The sequence below is a fragment of the Accipiter gentilis genome, chromosome 8 (genome assembly GCF_929443795.1).
Source record: "Accipiter gentilis chromosome 8, bAccGen1.1, whole genome shotgun sequence".
NCBI classification, from domain to species: domain Eukaryota; kingdom Metazoa; phylum Chordata; class Aves; order Accipitriformes; family Accipitridae; genus Astur; species Astur gentilis.
In genome coordinates, this window is record NC_064887.1 from 1,634,580 (window position 1) to 1,655,720 (window position 21,141).

Here is a 21,141-nt window from a genome sequence, read left to right on the forward strand (position 1 = left end):
AAGGTCTCCGATGGTCACGGCAGGTAAAAACCCCATGCTGTTCTCAATGCATTCCAGCAGTCATCTTCTCTCTATTTAATTCCTCTTGCAGTTTGAATTGTGTGCAGGCATTTTTACTCTGTAGATTTGGGGGTTTTTTAATCACGTAAAATTAAAAGGATACTGACTTAAGGTGTTCTGAGTATAATGAGAAATTTCCTGGCATACCGTAAAACAACCATACCTGAGAAAGCAGAGCACAAAGTCTAAGCGTAACCAAATTAGATCTCATTAATAACAGTCAGAGTGAACTCTTTGTGTGTTTAGCTCCCGGTTGTTCTGGGAGGAGCTCAGGGTTCTGGTATAATTAAGAACAAAACAAGTGTAAGGTTGGCTAGGGTGATTCTCTATGGTTATAAATGTTGTCCCCTCCTACCACTCTGTGCTATGAAGTCTTTATCTAAAATTTAGCCCTAGTAATCAGATATAAACTATTCTTAAAGAAGAAATCACTTTTGCATCTGTTAAATGGAAGCTTTACAGAAGCAAATAAGAGAAAAAAATACAAAAAAATTTTGTGTACGAAATGAGCCTACATTCAAGGCTCTGATTTCTGCTATGTCTTCTCTTTGCTCATCTGACACATTAAAATTATACAGCATGAACACCACCAGACAAGAACCACTAATTACAGTTTAAGTAATATCAGGATTATCCTAGATGGCAGAAGCACTACTGGTGTATGTTCACTGCAATACAAGGAGTTCTGTCTATATCTTCTCCCAGAGTGTCCCTTACTGGAGATATGGCCAAAAAAAAAATAATAAAAAAAATATGCCACTACTGCCTTTAGACAAGAATAATTAAGACAATTCTTCAGACAAGTTTGACCCACTATGTATGTTGGAAAAGCATTCTTACAATGAGAAAACAATACAATACATTTTTCTGCATCTTCTCTGAGCAGCAAATATATTTAGTTTAAAAAGCCTAAAGGGAAGACACATAGTAGTAGCAGCTTACTAAAATATTGGCAATATTTTAATAATGTAGTGCCAAAGTAGTAAGTCTTCTGGAATATGATTTATTAAACTCAGCCAGCGTTACTATTTGAAGAAAACAGGTCACCATGAATGATGAAAATATTTGTAAACTCAGAGTGTGGGAATCAGTTTACAACTTTATAATAAACTAGCAAGAAAGTGGAACAGCATTTCAAAAAATAGCAGTCTAAAGCTAAGCTTTTAAACCTATATTTAGATGCCGCTGGACAGATTCTCCGCTGATATAAGTTGTCTGTTCCACTGACTTCAACACACTTAAGACAACCTGCGATTTTTGCAAATCTACTTCCTAAAATGCGATTTTGGAAGTGGTAAGGATGTTAGGAATATAAATGTTATTGAAGTCAATGGGACTAATGTTCTTAAGTCACAAGAATGCTTTTTATGACTCCATTATCAGGTAAATGGAAATAATAATCACTTCTATTTAGCAAATTTGACATCTGACATCTGAAGAAAGGTAACGGATTGTGACGTTTTCGATGTCTGAATATCTTTCTGAATCTTCACTGGCTCATTCCTGCTGAGATGAAGCTAAAGAAACAAGCAAGACCATATCTGCAGTATTTCAAGACTACAAAAGCTGAGAAATGTTTATGCTTATCTCAAAAAGTCAAAGCGCAGTGGTATTGAATTGGGGAACAAAGACAAAATAACTTTACCCTACACCGTTTCAAAAAATATGTTGATAAATCACCAAAGGTGCTTCTAAGTGATATATGCCAGTTTTTATGCTAAATTGATTATTTAAGAAGAATGTCGGCATTCAATACATACACACTGTATCTATACAAGAAGTGATTAATCTGTTATTATTCTGCTTAATTTCTTAATTTGCAATAAATTCTTAGCTACAGAAGGGTGTAAGAGTTGTAACTCTCTACAGGTTTGGATACTTCCAATTTGCAAACTTAACCTCTGCAAAACATCTACTGTTATTTTATATGTATTCTGCCAAGGAAGAATCTAGTCCACTTTATGTTGTTTTTAAAAAAAATTACTATGTCCTTTTTATACAGTTTTTATGAGGCTGCTTAGAATCCTTAATCCTTTGAGTTTCCTTATACACAGTCTCACCACTTTTAAGAAACAACCAGCATATGTATGAGTTACAAGTAATTTCAACAAATATGTATTCACGATCATTACAACAGGAACAGGACAACTTCCACCACTTTGCCTTGTTTCTGTCTCATTTGTTTGCTACACATTTTATAGTTGTGGATAATTGGCACATTGATTTGGTGCAGATCTACATGGTAGCTTGGTAGCGGAATTAATTAAAACTTTGGCATTCCCAGTGCAGCATTTAATATTCTGGCTTATTTTTCAGGTGTGAAAGAGTTATAGTATTGCTAGGTGATTGGCCAGGGAAGAAAAGAAACAACAACCCAACTGATTTAATCAGTTTGTAAAATAAATAAATAAATGCATAAACAAATAACCAACCATCCAACCCAGGGTGGACGGAGGGAAAAGGACCTGTATACTCCCCACCACCACTTTATAGACCTTCTACTTTCTACGATGCTACCTCTGTATTTTGGGGGAAAGAAAGAAATGGAAAGGACTGTTAGAGAAAAATGTCAATTTTTCACATTATATTTACAGAAAGAATAAAAGTACACTTGAAATTTAAAGGACAGAAAAATTCCATTTTATGAAATTTCAGAAGAGTAAATTCTTCTGGGTGAAAAATGGGATTCTCCATGTCACCCCCCCAAGTTTTTGTTACAATATATATTTGTGAAGACAAACCAGATACTTTCATTATATATGCACAAAAATATTGTTTTCACACCTTCATTATGCAGAAGGAAAAACTTAATAGATGGTATCCCTCATTTCCATTTCTCTTTGAAATATTTTTCATGGAAAATTTTAGATGTGACTGACCTTCTGTGCCTTTGAATTATTGGAAGAAAACTTACCCATTGCCCTTTATCAAGGAAGATACTCAAGCATTGATAGTAAAATATTAGACAAAATAGGACGGTTTATTTTTCACAGAATTTTTGAAAACCATTCTTTTGTGGAACTAGAATGCACAGAAGTACTGTTGTCAAGTAAATAGTGGCAGTTAAAACCCAGAGATTCATTACAACTTCAGACATTTGCAGAAAAAAAGCAAAACAGAAGATTACAGACTTGACATTATATTGCCTACAATAGGTAAGTCTAAACAAAGATTTTTCAAGTAAAGTCTGAATTTTGACAGCAAACACCATTAGCAGCAATTCTGAGAAAATAAGGCTGTGAGGCTAAAACATATTGCCTCTATTTTCACGTAGTTATATTTTATTACAATCAAAGCCTAAAATCACGCAATCAAGAAGAAAAAAACATTGGTTTATATTTTAAGACTGAAAACACATCAATATAAAATGGCTAATTTTAACAAAAGGAAGAAACCACCCACCCTATCATCATCATCATATCCATAAAGTCCTTTTATTCCTGACTCAAACGCGGAATAAAATTACAGGTATGTAATATTTTGGCAATGCAGGAAGATTGCACTAAAACAACTGAAAAACCAAGGGGACAGAGATAATTGGACAATAAGTATCTTTCAGAAATATACTGATTTGAAACAACAAAGAACAATAGAACAATGCATGCAAACATCTTCAATGGCGTATCAAAGTGCTCATCAATGCAAAGAATCTTACAATGTAGTTACATAATTTGTGATAAAAGCTTACCATTTCTGGTTCATTTCAGCCAGTTTACCTAATAACCACCAAAATTCGCCTTAGGCGGAGAGCAGATTTGATGTTGCAATACACCAACAAGTTCGAACCATCAGGACTGCGACATGTGCCATTTAAGTTTAATCTTTTCACAATTATCTGGTGAAAACTAAAACTTTGTGGCAGGAGGGGGTCAGCCTGCCCAGCCAGGGCAGAGGGAATGCACATCCCAGCGCGTCCTGCCTGTCAGGACACCCACAGCCAGTTCCTCTGGCAGCTCTGGGACAGGGACCAGCCCAGGTGCTTCCCCCACCTCCTACCTCCACTAGTCTGCACTGAGGAGACCCGCCCCCAAGCCAAAAGTGCTGCTTTTGCCTTTCAGCAAAATGCAGAGTGATGTTTTTTAAGCTTAAAAGGAGAAGGGAGAAGGTACTGATGACTCTGATACTTTGGAAACTTCTCATTCCTACCTCTCATGGCCAGCTTACCATTATTTGTTACTCTGCTAACCACACACAACTCCGTCCCTTGTCCAGGCAGAAGAAGCAGTTCTCTTCCAAGCTGTCTACTTCCTTGACTGTGTGTGTAGAGACAAATACTAACGTATCTCCCCCCAACTTCTGTTTTCTTACATTAACTATCACATTATTTTTAGGGCCCTTCCATATAACACACTCTGCATTCATTCTTTTTCCTATCAGATTAGGACCTCCTTTAGCTCTGCCCCGTCCTCATTTCATTTGGAGCATTTCCAAATGAGGTCTCCCTTATTTTTTTATACAATGTCACAAACGCTTCTTTGTCTCTAGTGAAAATACTTTGACAAAGAACATTTGGCATTGTCATGGCTCTATTAGATCGATGACTCAGACATTTTACAGCCTACTAATACACTCCTGGGTTTTTTTTCAATATGATTTCTTACTGAAGAACTCCTAATTTAGAACATCAATTCCTATTAGTCCCTGAGTACATGACCTTGCGCACTGCACTATTACATTTCACCCAGTTTTTAATTGGTCTCATCTTCAGAATTACATAGTTCTTCCAATTTTAGAGGCTGTTCTTGGAAACTTGATCTACAATTTTTTTACTCTTCGCAAAGCAAATTAATTCTGAGCACTAGCTGAAGACCAAGAGAAATCCTGGTTTTCCCTAACATTAGCTGCTAGGGACCCACCCCTTTGGTAATGTCTCCATTGTACATTATTTCCTAATAGCACGGTATTGCAGAAAAAACAATAGCTGTAATACCTACTGTCAAAAACACCGAAAAAGAGGTGAGAAGCCACAGCTTCAGTTGGGAAACAGTGAGTCATTAGGATAAGTACAACAAATACAAGTATTTTCTCATCAATTACCAGCACCTACAGTTTCTCAGACACTAGTGACTCACCATTTACAAATGCAGTCTCTACAATTTTTCAGTTTTACAGATCTCTACTGAATAAAATCCCACAAACCCCTGAAAAGGTGTTTTCCTCAGCCCAAAGAGCTCTAAAAGCAAAGATCATACCGAGTACTTTAATTTACTCAAAGATTTTTGAAAAAATATAGGCAGGTTGCCTGGCTGCTTGGTGCAAGCAACAGCATGGGTGTAGTTTCCAGATTCTTTCCTGAGCTATAAAATATTCTTGATTGCTCTCAGGAATTCAACGGGATGTTAATGTCCCAAAACATTCAGTTTAGGAGTGGCAGGTCTACTGACAATTGTTGCTATGAAGAGCAATGAATATTTATGACAGAGCCTAATCTCAGAAAATGTAAAATTCAATGAAAATTAATGAGCTTCCAAAGGAGTAGTAACCAGACCAGGCTTAAATGCAACTGTTAAATAAACTAAAAGCTTTTGTTGTTACATTTGAAATTTGCTCAGAACAATCCTTTCCCAACTAAGTTGTAAATTTAGCTACTAGATTTGTTTGAAGAATTGGTGATTTACTTCAACTGTTGTAATAACTGGGCACTGTCCTGACACAACCACAGATCCTAAGCAGGCAAACAAGCCAAGTGATTAATATTAGCGAGGGGAACCACCTCTTGTATACGTGCCACAGTTCCTAGAATGCCTGGCCAGTAAAATTAGGAAAATTGGCAATTCAGATCCGGGGCTGGGTTGAATTGCGGACTAGCTAGTCTAGGCCAGGCTATTTTTCAAGAGCAGAAAGTCAGAATGCACTTTTCCTAGGGCAGGCCAAGGAAGGCCCTCTGACACCAGCAGTCACATCGCTCACGGGGTGTTAAGTCCTCAGCAGCCAATACGATCTAGACCTTGATCGTCGTGCCCCCCCCTCACTTTCTTGACCCCTGATTCACATTCCCCATCCCCTCTTCTAGCACTGGCACTCAGGCTATCCTCCTACCTACTGCTCCTTTGGGTTGTTTTTGCTAGGTCAGTTCCCAAGTCTATGAAATGACTGACTACAGATACAGCGCATATGTGATTATAGCATATATACGTGTATGTACATATAAGTGTATATATATACACACATACATATTATATATCTGTGTCTGTCTACACAAATACACACACACATAAAATGCATAGTTATATATAGCCTCTATATATCTCTGGTTCCTAAATATGCTGGTGTAATTATGCTGGGAGATATTTTTGGCTTTACTGATTCCCTCTTCTCTCCTATGAGGATTCTTTCATCAGCCTGAATGTCCTGGTTCCTTTGAACACCATTGCAACGGCATGAGTCTTTGATGGGTCTTTATTACTAATACACAAACCAAGTTATACTCAAATTCCCTGAAAACAGTCAAGATGGAAATGAAAATATAGTCTGTACTAACATGAAGTCTGCCTAATATAACTGCCTTTTCACTTACAAGGGAAAAAAAAACACTGGGAAAACAATGGTAGGATTTAACCAGATGCCCTTTGGTAGAAGGGCAAGAGCAATATATCCTTTTCAATTTTCTGGATTTACATCCAATTTGAACACAAACTTTTGTTTTTCACATATTTGGGGAGAATATCAGACTGTATTTGGATGATCTACTGCCCAGTAGTACATTTATTACAACTAAACATCCAGAAAAAGCACCAGGCCTCGAACTGCAGTCAGAAATGAAGCAATAAAACCCAAAGGCTGACTGCAGAACACAGCTGCTGCTGCTGCACAATTTACGTTTGACTCATCATAATGTAAAAGTTGTTTCCTACAGTGTAGGCAGCACAAACATGACTTCTGTATTTGTATCCACTGTGAACTTTCATTCAACTAGTTTGAAATAACTTTCCAGAAACAACTAATGGTTAGAAAAAGTTTACTTCCTATACCAATATATGTTAACACAAACAGAAGTGCTTAGTGCCTGAACTCTTGAACGTTCAGTAAAATCTACTTACCAAACAGTGGGAAAACATAGTGATACTTTATATTGTTTACATAACTCCTCAAAGAAAATTATTAAATATCCTGTGCATCAGAGTGGTTGGATTAATTATACAAGTTAGAAAGTCACTGTCAGACTATTCTTACAGGAGTGTCCAAAATTTATAGCCATTCATAAAGGGTAGCCTTATAACGAAGTATAGGCCTTGGAGTTCGCAGCTCCAACACAAAAGGTATTTGGTAAATGGCTTCAAAAACATCAACACAGACACTGCTAGCCTAATAATTATTTAACCACTAGGTAAAAATGCCTCATTGTGCAATTGTACGGGAAAACAGCACTCCAATTTGTACCAGAGGTGAGACAAAGCCATATAAGCTGAAGCTACAACTAAGAGAGTGGGAAACAGAAAAGAGGGTAACAGTGGTATGAAAGCTGTTTATCTGGACTGAAATGGGAATACTGAGACAATGTGAACACCTAGTTCACAAAGCCAGGTGCATACACATACGCATGCACACACACTCATATACTTCATAACATTTATCAGAAAATTCATTAACTCCTGTTTCACGATCATGATTTTAAAATGGCCAAATATATTTGGTAAGTAGTTATGGTCTCAATAGCAGCCTCCCTCCTGTTCTTAAATTTTAGTTCTGTGACAGCTTGAGGATCAAGAACAGTGCAGGCAGAAATGCTAGCTCCCGAGAGCAGCCATGTGCTAGACAGAGACATTTTGGGGGAGGAGGGGTGCACCCACCACAGCATCCCCACGCGGCACCAGGGCAACAGCAGAAGCACTTCCACACAGCTACCGCTGCCCTGATCGGTATGGGTACCTCCAAACGAGTGGGTGACAGTAAAGGATCATTGCACATGGAGGTATGCATGCTAACCCTTGTACTGTGAGCTGGTATAGACACAGCACCTCCAGAAACCAGGTGTGTTATTACATCTCTTCACTAACCATTTGTATGTATACATACATATGTGCGTGTATACACCTATGTATGTATGTAAATATATATGTGCTCTGATACATAACTGAAATGTGCAACTAACTTAAAGTTTTTAAGAAAAAAATACATTTAAGTGGGGTGTTTTCTGTTTCACTAGACACAACAGATGAAAAGTGCAACTGTAATCAGAGGTTGTTATAGCGCCGAACCCAGAGATGCTGACACATGCACTGACATTCACTGACAACACCCACACAGATAATACTAACAACCCACATGGATAATGCTGAACAACTCTGACAAACAAGCAGACCTCATACTGTTGAGTAAGAAGAAGGAAAGGTGGAGGTGGTCACTGGGTGCATCTACCTTCCTGATTTTACGCTCAGGACAATTTCTTTTTGGTGCAGGTATGCCTTGTGCCAACTATACATACGCACACTTACGCGTGTCACTGGTGCTCTCACAGCTGTTTCCTTCCTGGTGAAGCCACGGTAGGAGTTGCACGCTGCTCCTCAGCAGTCAGCCTCCTACACGTGCTTGGCACACGTCGAGGCCACCGACCAGCACGGACTTCACTGTCATTAAAGACGCAATGTGGACAAAGTCCTGGGACTGCAATGTGCTACGGCAGACAGTCTGCCAGTCTGTCCCTCTCTGCATCAACCAGCGAGTACTGGACCCACATGGGGGAAAAGATCAGGAGCCACATGAGGACACCTTCAGGAGTAATGTCTGGCCTCTGAGTTTAGTAGCTCCAGCCTTTCTCAGGATGGCTCTGGACAGGTATGAGAAAATAATCACAGTGAGAAGTCCTCCACATCAGCTAAGCAAGCTAAATTGCTGCTGGAAGAAGATCAAGACACTTAAAGCAATACAAAATCACCTGCCAAAAGGACTTGAGAAAATCCAAAGCCAATGTGGCAAAGAAGAAAATATAGGAGAATTAAAAGATATCCTTTAAAAAAGACGAAAACATGTCCAAATAAGGAAATAGAACACAATGGTTAACTATAAAAGGACAAAAATATCTTCAGAAATATTTGAAAAAAGGCATAAAAAGTAATAATAAATCTTTCTTCAGGCCCCTCAGGAGCAGGAAGCCTGCCAGAGTCTATGGAAAAGATATAAAAGGAATGCTCAGAAAAAAAGGTCAGAGCAGAAAAACTAAATTAATTTTCTGGATTTGTATTCAGAGTTTGGGCAGGCTCCCATGCTGCAAAGCTTACCCACAGTCAAGAGCTCAGACAACATGTATGTATGACACAAAAAACCTCTCTCACAGGGCTTCAGCACTAGATGCTGGGAAGTATGTAATTAATGTCACAACAATTTTCAAATCATTCCAGGATAAGCCTAGGAAACAAAAGACCAGTGACTTTGACAACTGTACCAGGCAAATTAACAGAAACTCTTTTAAACAATAGAATAAGGGGATATGCAGACAAATATGACACACCGGGGAAGTTCAACACAGTTTTTGTGATGAGTAGGAATGACTCAAAATACTTCTGGACTCTTCTGAAAGAGTCAAGACTGCAAAACAGCTGGACAATAAAGTCTATCCTCGTTTCCAAGAGATACATGCAAAGGTCCTTCACTGAAAGTTCTTAGCCTAAGCAGCTATGTGATCAGAGAGGGTCTTCACATGGATAAATGAATGACCAAAGATTGGCAAAACCACCAATTTTAAATAAGTGAGTGGAGGAGGAGGAGCTGCCAATAGTCAGGCTCTGGGCTGGGGTCCACGCTGGTTGGTTTGTTTAGAAACCACACAGAAAAGGACGTTAATGAAAAGTGGTTTACAGATACCAAGTTACTCAGATCCTGCCAGGTAAGTGTTGATCACTGCCATAAACAGGACTGAGGGCAAGACGGGCCCTTGGTGGGACCTGTGGGACTTGTCAGGCTCCTACCACAGTTCTCCAAGTGGTTCCTCCCTTGGCAGCCTCCTCTTTTCCTGTACCTTCCTATCCAGGTTGAACTACAGCCTTACTCAGCAGGATAGAAAACTGGGAATTACATCTCTCCACTCTGAGAAATTACTCAAACACAGAATAATTAAACACTGAAGCACAAACTGCCTCATTCAAAACCCATTGAAGCAAACAGAAATCTGTCCACTGATATTAATTGCTTCAGTTTGGGTGCAGAATGACTGAAAACATCACTGGCAATTGGAAAGCCTTGCCTGTGGCTTCAAATACATATTTCAGTAGGGTAGTATTACAGAACAGAAGGCTACGGAGCTGTCAGGAGCCACGGTCTATAAAACACCATCCCGAGCTATTACACAGTAATATTACATGTTGTTACAGCGAGTAGAGATCAAGTACACTTTTATCCAAACAGAATAATAAAAATTATCTTAGTTGGTTCTTCAAGCCAAAAGACAGCCCTGTCACAACCTAGGTGGTAACATTGTTCACATGTAAGAAACTTGGTCAGAATCTCACAAATGTTCTGAAACATTTAACAGAAATTCAAGAGAAAACCCCCCAGGTTTTTCTGGGTTTGTTGCACAAATTAAAGCTTTAATAAAATATTAGAAATTATTTGCAGTATTGGCCAGACATTTCCAAATATTTCTAAATGCTCAAAAGATCCTGGAAACCAGTATCAATAATAATCTTTAATCAAACCATATGAGAGAGAAAACAAATTGCTGGTTTTATAAAACAGTATTGTGAAGATCTATGGACTAAACCTTCAAATATTTTCAGAATGTCAGAAATGTTTGTAAGCCTAGTAGTATTTTATGAAGAGAAAGTACTGCTGACAGAAAATAGTAACATCCTGCAACATTTTCATTTGAAGAGCAATGTATGTCTCCAGCCCAGTATGATACAGCAAGATAGTGTTATTTTAAATGTTTGGTATGCTTGTCAGAAGAAATCAGAATAATCTTCAAAACATTTTATGAACAACGCTTCACTAATTTTCTATCAGGAAAGTGTCTAGGAATACAGTGATATGTTTGGACATGTTTTAGATGCCGTAAAATTTATGTCAACAACTTCAACAAAGGGAAGCTCTCATTTTCTAACGCAAGATGTATTAAAGAGGGACGCCTTGGAGATCTAGGCTCTGGTTAGAGAGCTATCTTTCAGCCAACCATAGTTAGTATTTACTTAATCTGTTATTTTTGTAAATAATTTTAGAACATTTTGCATTCAGTTACTATGGATACATTTTACAACAGTCTTGACTGTTGATTTAGTATGAAATGTAGCAAAATTAGAGCTATGGTAAACACAAAGCACATTTAATTCCTGTTTATGCCAAAATGCTAAATGTTTCCTTTAAAAATTCTTTATACATATATTTTACAGCACAGAACAAATGAAAGAATATGATCTGCTTTTTGGTAACACCTTTTAAGTGACACTTAACATGGTAATAGTACTGAGCAGAAGTTACTTAAAACAGTATTACAGTACATTTCATATCTATTTAAAAGCCAAATTACAATATTAAAATTATTTATTCGCCTTCCTTCTCATGTCTTTTCTTACATTAGAACTAACGGACAAACTACCAACATAATCAGGTTATCTTATTCATGATATATCTAATAAATTGTAGGATAAGAAAGAAAGCCTGTAATTATATATCTGAAAGACCTGCATCACCTTTTTTGCAACTAGATTGTAAAATATATTCTGGTGTACATTACTGCATTTGTTTTCCTAACTGCAGATGGTTTTATTGTAGACACAGTTTTCTTGTCACAATTTTCCTTCTCTTATTGGCTGAGAAAATAAAAGAGTCTGGTATTTAACATTTTCCCGTCTCCCTGTAAAGCCTAAACGACACACCGATACTGCTTGAGCCCTACCTGCCCCACTACCGTGTCTGCATTCGCCCACGGCCTCACCACTCTCCTCCTCCAACCTCCTACACTCAGCCCTGATCTGCCCAGGCCCATTCCAGCATGCAAAGAGATGCTGCTTTAGCCTAGTAGTTATTGGCTTTTTATAAAAGAGGTCAAATTCATCCTAACAAGGAAGCAGGATGTATATCCCCTAAATTAATTCTCTGTAATATGTGTTAACTCCTGTCTATCCATTACGTTATGCACTTTTTTTGCTTGCAGAGATGACACATCCATTTATTCCAACAAGCACTTTCTGAATGCAAAGACTACGCAATTCCCTTCTAAAAGAGACTGATGTTTAAGAGGTAGTCTAGGTAACATGTATATACTACAGCTTGTATATAGCCTTTCAGATGATAAAAGCCTCAAAGGCTGCAGATCTGCTGTCCTGAACAGGTCTCATTTTTAAATGCAGATAAACACTTTGGTAGCAGATTGAAGCTTTTTGTTTTGATTTTCCAAAATAGTAAATGTAACTCAGAACAGAGGAAATAGAAAAATTATGCAAAAAAATGTTTTCAACAGTTATAAAGAATACTGCCTTTAACACAAAAAAACCAGCTTTCCTTTAGAAAAGGAACGTGCTGTGGATAAAAGCCCGCAGGAAGCGGTGAAAATGTCACTATATCCCATTATAGGCAAAATGCCTGTAGAGGAGATTTTGATAAATTCATGCTTGCTAAATAGGGTGCCATTTTTAAATGAGCTAAATAATATGCAATTCAATATTAGCAATGTTTAATAAATACATTCTATTGCCACCACCATAAATCTCACTTATAATGGGGACAATCCCTGTTTCTAACAATCCCCAAATCCATGGATGTTTTTTCATTAGTTAGGATACCTGTTACAGAAAACATTTACACAACGCTGGTCTGAACACAAAAAAATATTTCTTGCTTTATGCAGTGCAACTTCCTATATTTAGCATGGGAAGTGTACAGATTTATTTTTGGGGGTTTTGGGTTTGTTTTTTTTTTTTACTTTTTCTTTTTCAAAATATCATTTAAATGTTGGTCAAATTATAGCAACAAGTTATAGCAACTTACTTTTCTAGTAAATAGTACCAAGAAACACTACCAAATTGACATTTCTTCAATATTCTGATGATACAGGTTTCTAAACAGTATTGTAAACCACCAAATACATTTAACTTCTGTACAGATCATATGGGGAGATTGTTCCACTGACGTTACATTGAGTAGGTTTTCAATACATCAGATTACTTCTTGATGAGGAAAATACTGTCACATAATCACTGACCAGGGTTATCTCATATGTTGTTTTCCAATTTTGTTTATATCTCATATTTTAAAATGTCATGTTATAGATTTTGGACATCGAGTTACAGCCAGCTAATGTACCAATCTCCATCTTCCATTATATGTTTGCTTTTTGCTAAAAACCTTTGGTAGAATTTCTTTAAACCATGGAAAAGAAAAACTCGTAACAGAAGTGACACCATTGCATTGCTAACAATAAAAACAGTTTGCACTTTTGGAAATTTCAGGTGAAAGAGACTTATGTAAATATTCACTTACTTTGGTAGAGTTTTCAAGTGGTTTTCTCTTAACTCCAAAATTCTCAATTTGACAAGTCTAGAAATATGATAGGAAATAATTAGTTCATTCAATGAATTAGTTCAGGAATCCATAAGAATGATTTGAAAATACTTATTTCAACAAAAAAAGAGTCCGCTTAATGCACAATAGTAAGACATCCAGTTATTGTGGGGCTGACTACGGTAAAAAATGTATTCAGAACCAAATAGCTTCACGTAAGGACAGATAGTTTCAGATAAGGACATATCCATCCTTATCTGAACTCTTCCGAAAAACTTTGACATATACCACATTTTCACAGTAATTCTAAAGTATTTTTATTAATTATTCAAACAAGGCAAACATAGTAAGAGTTAATTTCTCTCAAACATTTCCAGATCTATTAAAGGATAAAAAGCAACTGCTGTTTAGTTCACAACTTTCTTTTGCATTTTTTTGAGCACTGAATTCTACAAATCCACACAGGCAGACAAATGCTACAGAACAGATCTCCATTTAATTTACTGTATTTTAAATAGAATTAGGACACGTGCATAAGTGTTGGCATGAATTAGAACCTATACACAACAGTACTTCACAATTCCATATCATTGTGCAAACTTTAACTGGCAATATTATTTAAGCCACAGCAATAAATTCAATGAAGTAGAATAATGGGAAGGAAGAAGGACACATCAGATAAGAGATGAAGAAACTAACGTATTAGAGTTCCAGAATTTGGGGCAGTATTGTCTAATTACCCATATTGCCTAGGAAGATAATTTGATAAATATGAAAGGATTTTGATTCATGCCACCTTTTCTTTAATCCCAAATTATAAGCAACGTGGGGAGGAAAAGGAAGAGGATACAAAATCAGAAGGATGAACAAGGTCCTCTTCTCTTCATCTCAAATTGTACAACTCCACTCGCAGATAATCTGGAGTATCAGATGAACTATTTTTTGGAGGTACATTCAATGCATGAGCTGACTGTGCCCAGGATTGCTCAAGGCCTATGTGAAACTCCACAATTCTACATGATTTATTTGTAATTGTATCATTTCTAAACAGAGATGTCACACTATTAAAGCTTTTAGGCTGATAACATAGTTTCTAAATGTGAAGAAAGTTTATTGAAGAACTTTATGGTAAATTTCAACAATTTCATTAATACTGCTTTTCATATTACTCTACAGTTCAGGTCCTTTAATGCCACAAGTGTAAACATGTGTCTGTGAGAAAAGTTTAAAAAAATACAACTAAGCTTTAAATATTTTTCTCTGTCCAGCACAACACCAGTTTTCTACTTCATGTAATCCCAGGCTTCCCAATGTTATGCTCTTCCAGAAAACTCTGATTTTCATCTTTTTCCTACCAAATAAAGCAGAAAATATTTCAAGTCCTACAGTTGTGCTTAACTAGGACTAAAAAGAACAACTTTAAATGAGAAATGTGGAGAGACATTTATATGATGCTCAGGTAGACTCTGTTCCTGACTTATTCACATGGCTAAATGAGACTATAACAGACTAACTGAATATTACTGTACCAGAACATATAAAGAAAGTACTAAAATTTGGAGAAGAGCAATAAGGGAGATAAAGGTAAAGACCTACACATGGCTAGTAAAAAAGAAAGAGTAATGTCTGTATGCTAATGTGGGCAGCTTCGGAAACATGACCAGGATTTGTAAATGCAAGATACCAAATAGATAATATAGGAGCAGAATAATGATAAAGGAACAAGCGTCATTTCATTCAGAAAAAAATATGTATTTGTAAAACAAATTTTAAAAAAAGCTAGTGCTTTCTGTTAAAAGATTTAGAATACTGGACATGTCCTTAAGCGACAAAGATTATTAGACAATGTACCAGCAAGGCTTTAGAAGAGTATAATGAATATAAACACTACACATCTGATAAATCGCAGGATATTTCATATGTTTGTTTTTCCTTGATATTTGAACATAATGTCTGATTCCAAGCTGCAGAAGCAGGCTGTCTTAGGATTTGCTTTGATATTCCAAACACTCATCAAATGCAAACAATGACAATTTTTCTTTCTCCTTCTTCAACTAGGATTTTCTAAAGGTATTCCAGCGTAAAGCCCAGACTCAGCTCTGGGTCAGTGACAGGCCCATCAAGTGAATGCTGATAAAGCAGCACTTCCCATTTCTCAGTGCCTGAGCATACCAATGGCATTTCCAACCCAAATTACGTCACCTCAGTATTAATTTTGGAGTGCTGAGTTGATGTTCCCAGTTGAACAATAAAACACACATACGGGTAGCTGGACAGACCAGGAGAAAACTAATACTAGGTGAATTCTGTAACACCACCGCGTATTTTCTCTGTTAATCCTTTGTCCTATTTGCCCAAGTAGACAATCCGAGGGCAGAAAGGCTGACCATTCCCTCACCAGTGTAACAGAGGTGGAATAAACTTGACATTTCTGCCAGACCTGCACAGTGTAAGGATCCACTGACTTCTACTGCCCTCTTAAATGGCCATGGCAAATTGTGTTAACTTTGATTTCCACCCCCCTCTGCTTTGTCTTTATCTAAAACTTTTTGGCTCGGTTTCTGCTGCATTTATTTTTATTCTCATTCTACATCCTTTCTGCTCTGCTGTCTTTTGAATCTTCTCTCTTGTTCTGGCTTTCACTTTTTTCCTTTGGTTACTCTACCACGCTCAGTCATTTCTTTCTTCCCTTCTGACTCACATTTTCTTTCTGTTCATTTTTCAATAGGCATAGACCACATTGTTATTTTCTACCCTTGCCACAATTTAATAACACGTTTGATCAATGACAGGCCTCTTCTTCAATTTCTATTTCTTCTCACCTTTTCCCTAAACCACCAAACTGCATCACTTCATCATAAAATTCCTGCTGACCTAACAGTCTCTCTAACAACAATCATTCATCAAAATAGGGCTGAAAATCCAAAATCTCTTTGTTTTTTAGTTTTGCTTTGTTTTTAAAAAGAATACAGCTTTAAAATGGTCCCTTAAAGCCTAAACTGGGTTCATATGAAAGAGCAATGTGCTTTGATGACTAATTCTTACCTTCCAAAGTTAGCTGGAAGAAACTCCAAAAAGGCATCATTTAGATAGAGCTGGGTCAAATTTAGAAGTTGTGTGAAGCCATCTGGCAGCCTAAAAAAAAACAGTTAAAAGCTTAATTCTCACACCAAAGTTGCTATGGAAATAATAACAATATATATTTAGAAAGAGAAAGATGATTTTCTCTCTCACCTTCTTTTTCTACCCAAATTCTCAAGAACTTACTTGTTACAGACAACATTTTTGCCCATTCTCATCTTTTCCACATTGCTATAACCACATGAAATGCAAATGCCTGGCACATTCAAGTTACATCAGCCTTTTCTCCCTTCCTAGCTGAGGGTTTTAAGCCAAAGGTGCTTGCTTGCTTGCCTTCTACCTTTTTTTTTTTTAAACTGAAATAGTAGAATTTCATCCATTCATCTCCTTCACCCCATTTTATAAATCACGGGATTACAACACAGATTTTTTGTTACTATTATTGCAAGTTTTTGGAAGGAATAAGGGTTGCTGAAATCCCAACCAAGAGATTACGGTACGTAAGGATGCAGCATGGCTTACTTCCCAAATACATAAAGCACCAGCCCCTGTGTTTAAAGGGCTGCGTCATATGGAGTGCTTTGCCAACACTTTCTTTACTATGTGGAAAGACACCACATTTGTTACATAGTACACAGATCAATCCTGGATTTAAAACAATTAAAACCAAATTTAGATTAATCCCACAAATGAACTTGATACAATGCCTTTAAATTTTGGTTCGTTTTGTGTAAATTTTCTTCACTTGCAGTATACAAACACAAGCTGCTGATACTCACTTAGAGACTGGATTGACACTGGCTTCAATAATTGTTAAACACTTACAACATTTAATATTTTCTGGAAAATCTTGAATTCCTAAAAAATATTGAAAGAATTATTATACACACATAAAAAACGGTTAAACTTCTTTTGTTCATAAATGAGTTCATTTGGCATTTTCAGATCAGACTTAAACTATAACAGGAAGAATACATACATTTTAGTATTATAGTCTAAAAGATGACACTTAAGCACTAAATAAATACACCAGAACAGATAATATGCCTTGTACTAAAACTATTATGCTAATGATCGATTATATAATCTTCTGCAGTTAAATAGTGACATCATTTGTACTGATATTTGTGCCTTTCATTTCTTTCCAAACTGCTTCTCTTTCTTCTTTGCCTCCCTCTCTCCTTGGGAGCACACACACGTAATCCTGAGAGTCTCTAGGCCTATACTGATAAGAAATTTTTCAAAAGTTTCAAGAGTGCCTAAGCCTCATTATCAAAATAAAGACACTTAAGTTGAGACATGCAAAGGGTTTTAGGCACATAAGTTTGTAAATGCATAATTTGGAAATGCACATCAGCAAATTAGACACTGGCTATATAAATCCTGGTAGTTGTTTACCTGCAGCCTTATAAACTTAAATACACTACACAAGAGCCCAGTAAGTACTAAGTCACTTTGTAAAGTGTAATGTTTCACAAATTCACTGAAAAAAATGGTCTCCCACTCCTATTTCCAATGCTTATTGGTCACAAGTCATCACAGTATACTATGCTAAAGCAAACTTTTTTTTTTTTTTTTAGAGAAAAGCAAATGAGGTAGGCATCTACCTAGACTTCTCAAAAGTGCCAGACAGGAAAATAGTACATAATCTAGAAAAAGAGCAGGTTTTCTAGAACATGAGTTTGTAAATCATTAGGAATTAAAACGTCATTATTGTTCACATTCATTACAATTCTTTAAAACACTTATACTTTTGATCTCTTACCATTTTTACTGATATCAAGTTCTTTGAGATTAACTAAGCTAGCAATAGTGGTTGGCAGACTTGAAAGGTCATTGTCTGGTATACTCAGTTTGCGTAAAGCTTGACAGTTGAACAGTTGCTGTAACATAAAAAGATACTTTACAGTGTTTCAGGAAAAAGATCACTTTGGGATCATTATTTATACACAGAAGCAACAAACACAACAAAACTACATTTGCTACATAAGAATTCAATAATCAAAAAATATTTTGCCATTATTTGAGAAGACATTCCTAAAGGCTGCTCAGTATCATAAACACAGCTTAGACACAGTTGACAAGCATAACCAAACCAGTTCATTGGTAGCAGGAATGTTCAAAAAGAGCTTTCTGTCAAAAACTGCATACTCATTGCAATCAACATTTTGTAGGTACATGGTATTTCATATGTCACAGCAATTGAATTTCTTTCGCGGCCTGTGGTAAATTAAAATATTTAAATTTAGAATTTAATTTCATGATAGATTTTAAAATATTTTGAATGCATGCGAAAGAAATTTGCTATCTTCAAGAAACAAAATGCTTTGACATATCAAAATGATACATTGTTTAAATCCCCACCAAAATTCAGGACTCAAATCTAATTTTTAATTCAAATGTTATAAATTGTCAGAATTTCTACTGCAAAACCAAATCCTCCTTTCAACCTGAAGTAATCAATAAGTCATGCTGAAAGCACCTTTTTAACATGGCTGCTTCCTTCAGGAAATATCACTCTCTCATACAATACCTTTCACATGTAAAAAAATTAATAAAACAACCATACTAAGAGAAGGCAGTCATGAAAAATGGTTTCACATTTAGGTACATTGCATTGCAAGGTTAGAGGTGCTGTATATGAAGAACAAACAGGTGTATTTTTTAGATAGTGGAGCTTATAGCTTCTTCAAGCCCAGCATGCTAGCAGGTGTAAGTGGAGAACGCAATGTAATTGCTTGGCTCATTTATTGCCATGCTCCACATTCCCCAGCGAGTCCTGTGGAAAATTGACTCTGAAGAGTAACAGGGAAGCGTCACGCACGGCTACCTGCCTTGGTGGTACAAACCCTGTTGCGCACGCCCAGCACGGCATCATTGCAGCTGCCCTCCAGCCCCCGGTTCCAGCCACTGCTGCGCTACCCATCGCACTGGGCTGCAGGAAAGATCTGCTTCACATTACCCACTCTCTGGCTGCAGGCTCTAAAAACATCACTCTTTTCAAGAGCTAGAAGTTACCAAATCCTGTAGGACTTCCTGCAAGTACGAATTCACCAAACGGCACCAGAAAATTCAGTGGGTTCCAGAGAAGAAAAACTTCTCTTTGCAGGCATCTCACAAGGGTTCTGCAAATATTAGTGCTATGTTTACACCACATTTAGTCTTTCTTTCAGACTTCTTTATCAGAATAAAGTCTACAGAGTCATCCACAGGCTATTTGAGAATGCACAATGATTTGATTGCCTAGACGAAAAACTCAGCCAAGTATCCAGAGAGGAGAAAATTAACACACAAATGGCATGCAAATGCCAACCTGGTGCTTCACTTCAAGTAATTTTTAGATCATTTTGAAACTGCATTTTTCTGCCGTAACTTTCTATCATAATCCTTTAGAAAAATCCTGCCTTTCCTTCCATAATCTAGTCTCACGAAACCGAGAGGGAATCACATGAATAAAAAAACGCTCAGAACGAGAAGCACCACACCACAATCACTGTCAATTGGCACCAAATACAAAAGGGCCTTTTTACTGAAAGTGACTTTTCAAAATGCCTTTGCATTGACAGTTTTTTCAGATTTCCTCTTACATGAAACGTACTTGTTAATTCTCAAGACGGTACAACAGCCTCCTCCCCACAGCTCCCCAGCTAACGCCGGCGGTAGGCAGAGAAGCACAATGCACTGCCACAGCCCCGCCGGAGTAACGAGGAGAACCACGTCCATGCTGGGGCCTGCGCTTCCCAATCGAATTTACAGGAACAGCCGGAACAATTACTGTACACCCTGGAAGCCAAACTGGATTACACAGTTCTCCTTGCAGACAATGTTAATAAAGGGAAATATCTCTCCAGAGAATGAGGAATTCCTTTGCAATGCATCTGAGAGCGCCTCCTTTTTCTGTTTTTTAAGGAAGCACATCGTTTTGGACAAGACTGGAAAGTCATGTAATTAATAAACTCTAGGTTTTGCTCTTGAAATTTCTAGCCACATTACTGCGTGAGAACAGCTGTAGATCATAGTAACGTTCAGCATAGGGAACGGGCAGAATTTTCGTGCATATACAAACTACCATGCTATCGTACCTGGAAAATTAAATTCCCAGACATTCCCCTGCAGAATTCTTATTTTACAAGCCAAGGAAGGCTTGGAACTGAAAGTTCTGAGAGTATCTGAACAGATACAAGGCTTTTGAACTGGTGAATGAAGAAGCGTAATAAAAAAGACTCCCTCTGGAATTATTTCATGATGTACTGTTGTATCAGAAATAAATGTGAATACAGGTATATGTAGGCCCAAAATTGCCCACTTTTTTTTTACCCACTGGATTTTCAGAAGGTGTCTTTCTCAATTTCTAGTGCTTTATTGGCCTTGCCATCATGATTTTGTTGTAATCATCATACTGTATGTCCGTATACTACTTTTATTCCTTTCATACTGGAAACCAAGTGGTGCTAATAGTGCTGTGATTTGAGTTATAACAATGGGCTGTTATTCTGCATATCTCGACTTCTTGCCTACACAGCAATAGAGGTTGTTGGCTTCCAGGGCCACTGGAGAACAATATGGAAT

At 37.1% G+C, this 21,141-nt stretch overlaps 1 protein-coding gene across 10 annotated transcripts in view; it reads right to left on the bottom strand.

Moving 5' to 3' along the window:
- The window catches only part of LRRC7 (leucine rich repeat containing 7), a 184,069-nt gene that overhangs the window by 84,125 nt on the left and 78,803 nt on the right, over positions 1-21,141 (bottom strand). For all 10 annotated transcript variants that reach the window (XR_007507004.1, XM_049808182.1, XM_049808181.1 and 7 more), the window contains exons 3-6: positions 18,338-18,455; positions 17,352-17,430; positions 16,537-16,626; positions 13,471-13,527 (exon numbers count right to left, since the gene is read on the bottom strand). Coding sequence is in view for 9 of the 10 variants with exons in the window: in XM_049808182.1 (XP_049664139.1) it covers positions 13,471-13,527; positions 16,537-16,626; positions 17,352-17,430; positions 18,338-18,455 (344 nt within the window). In the remaining variant the exon portion in view is untranslated. The remainder of the gene's footprint in view (positions 1-13,470; positions 13,528-16,536; positions 16,627-17,351; positions 17,431-18,337; positions 18,456-21,141) is intronic.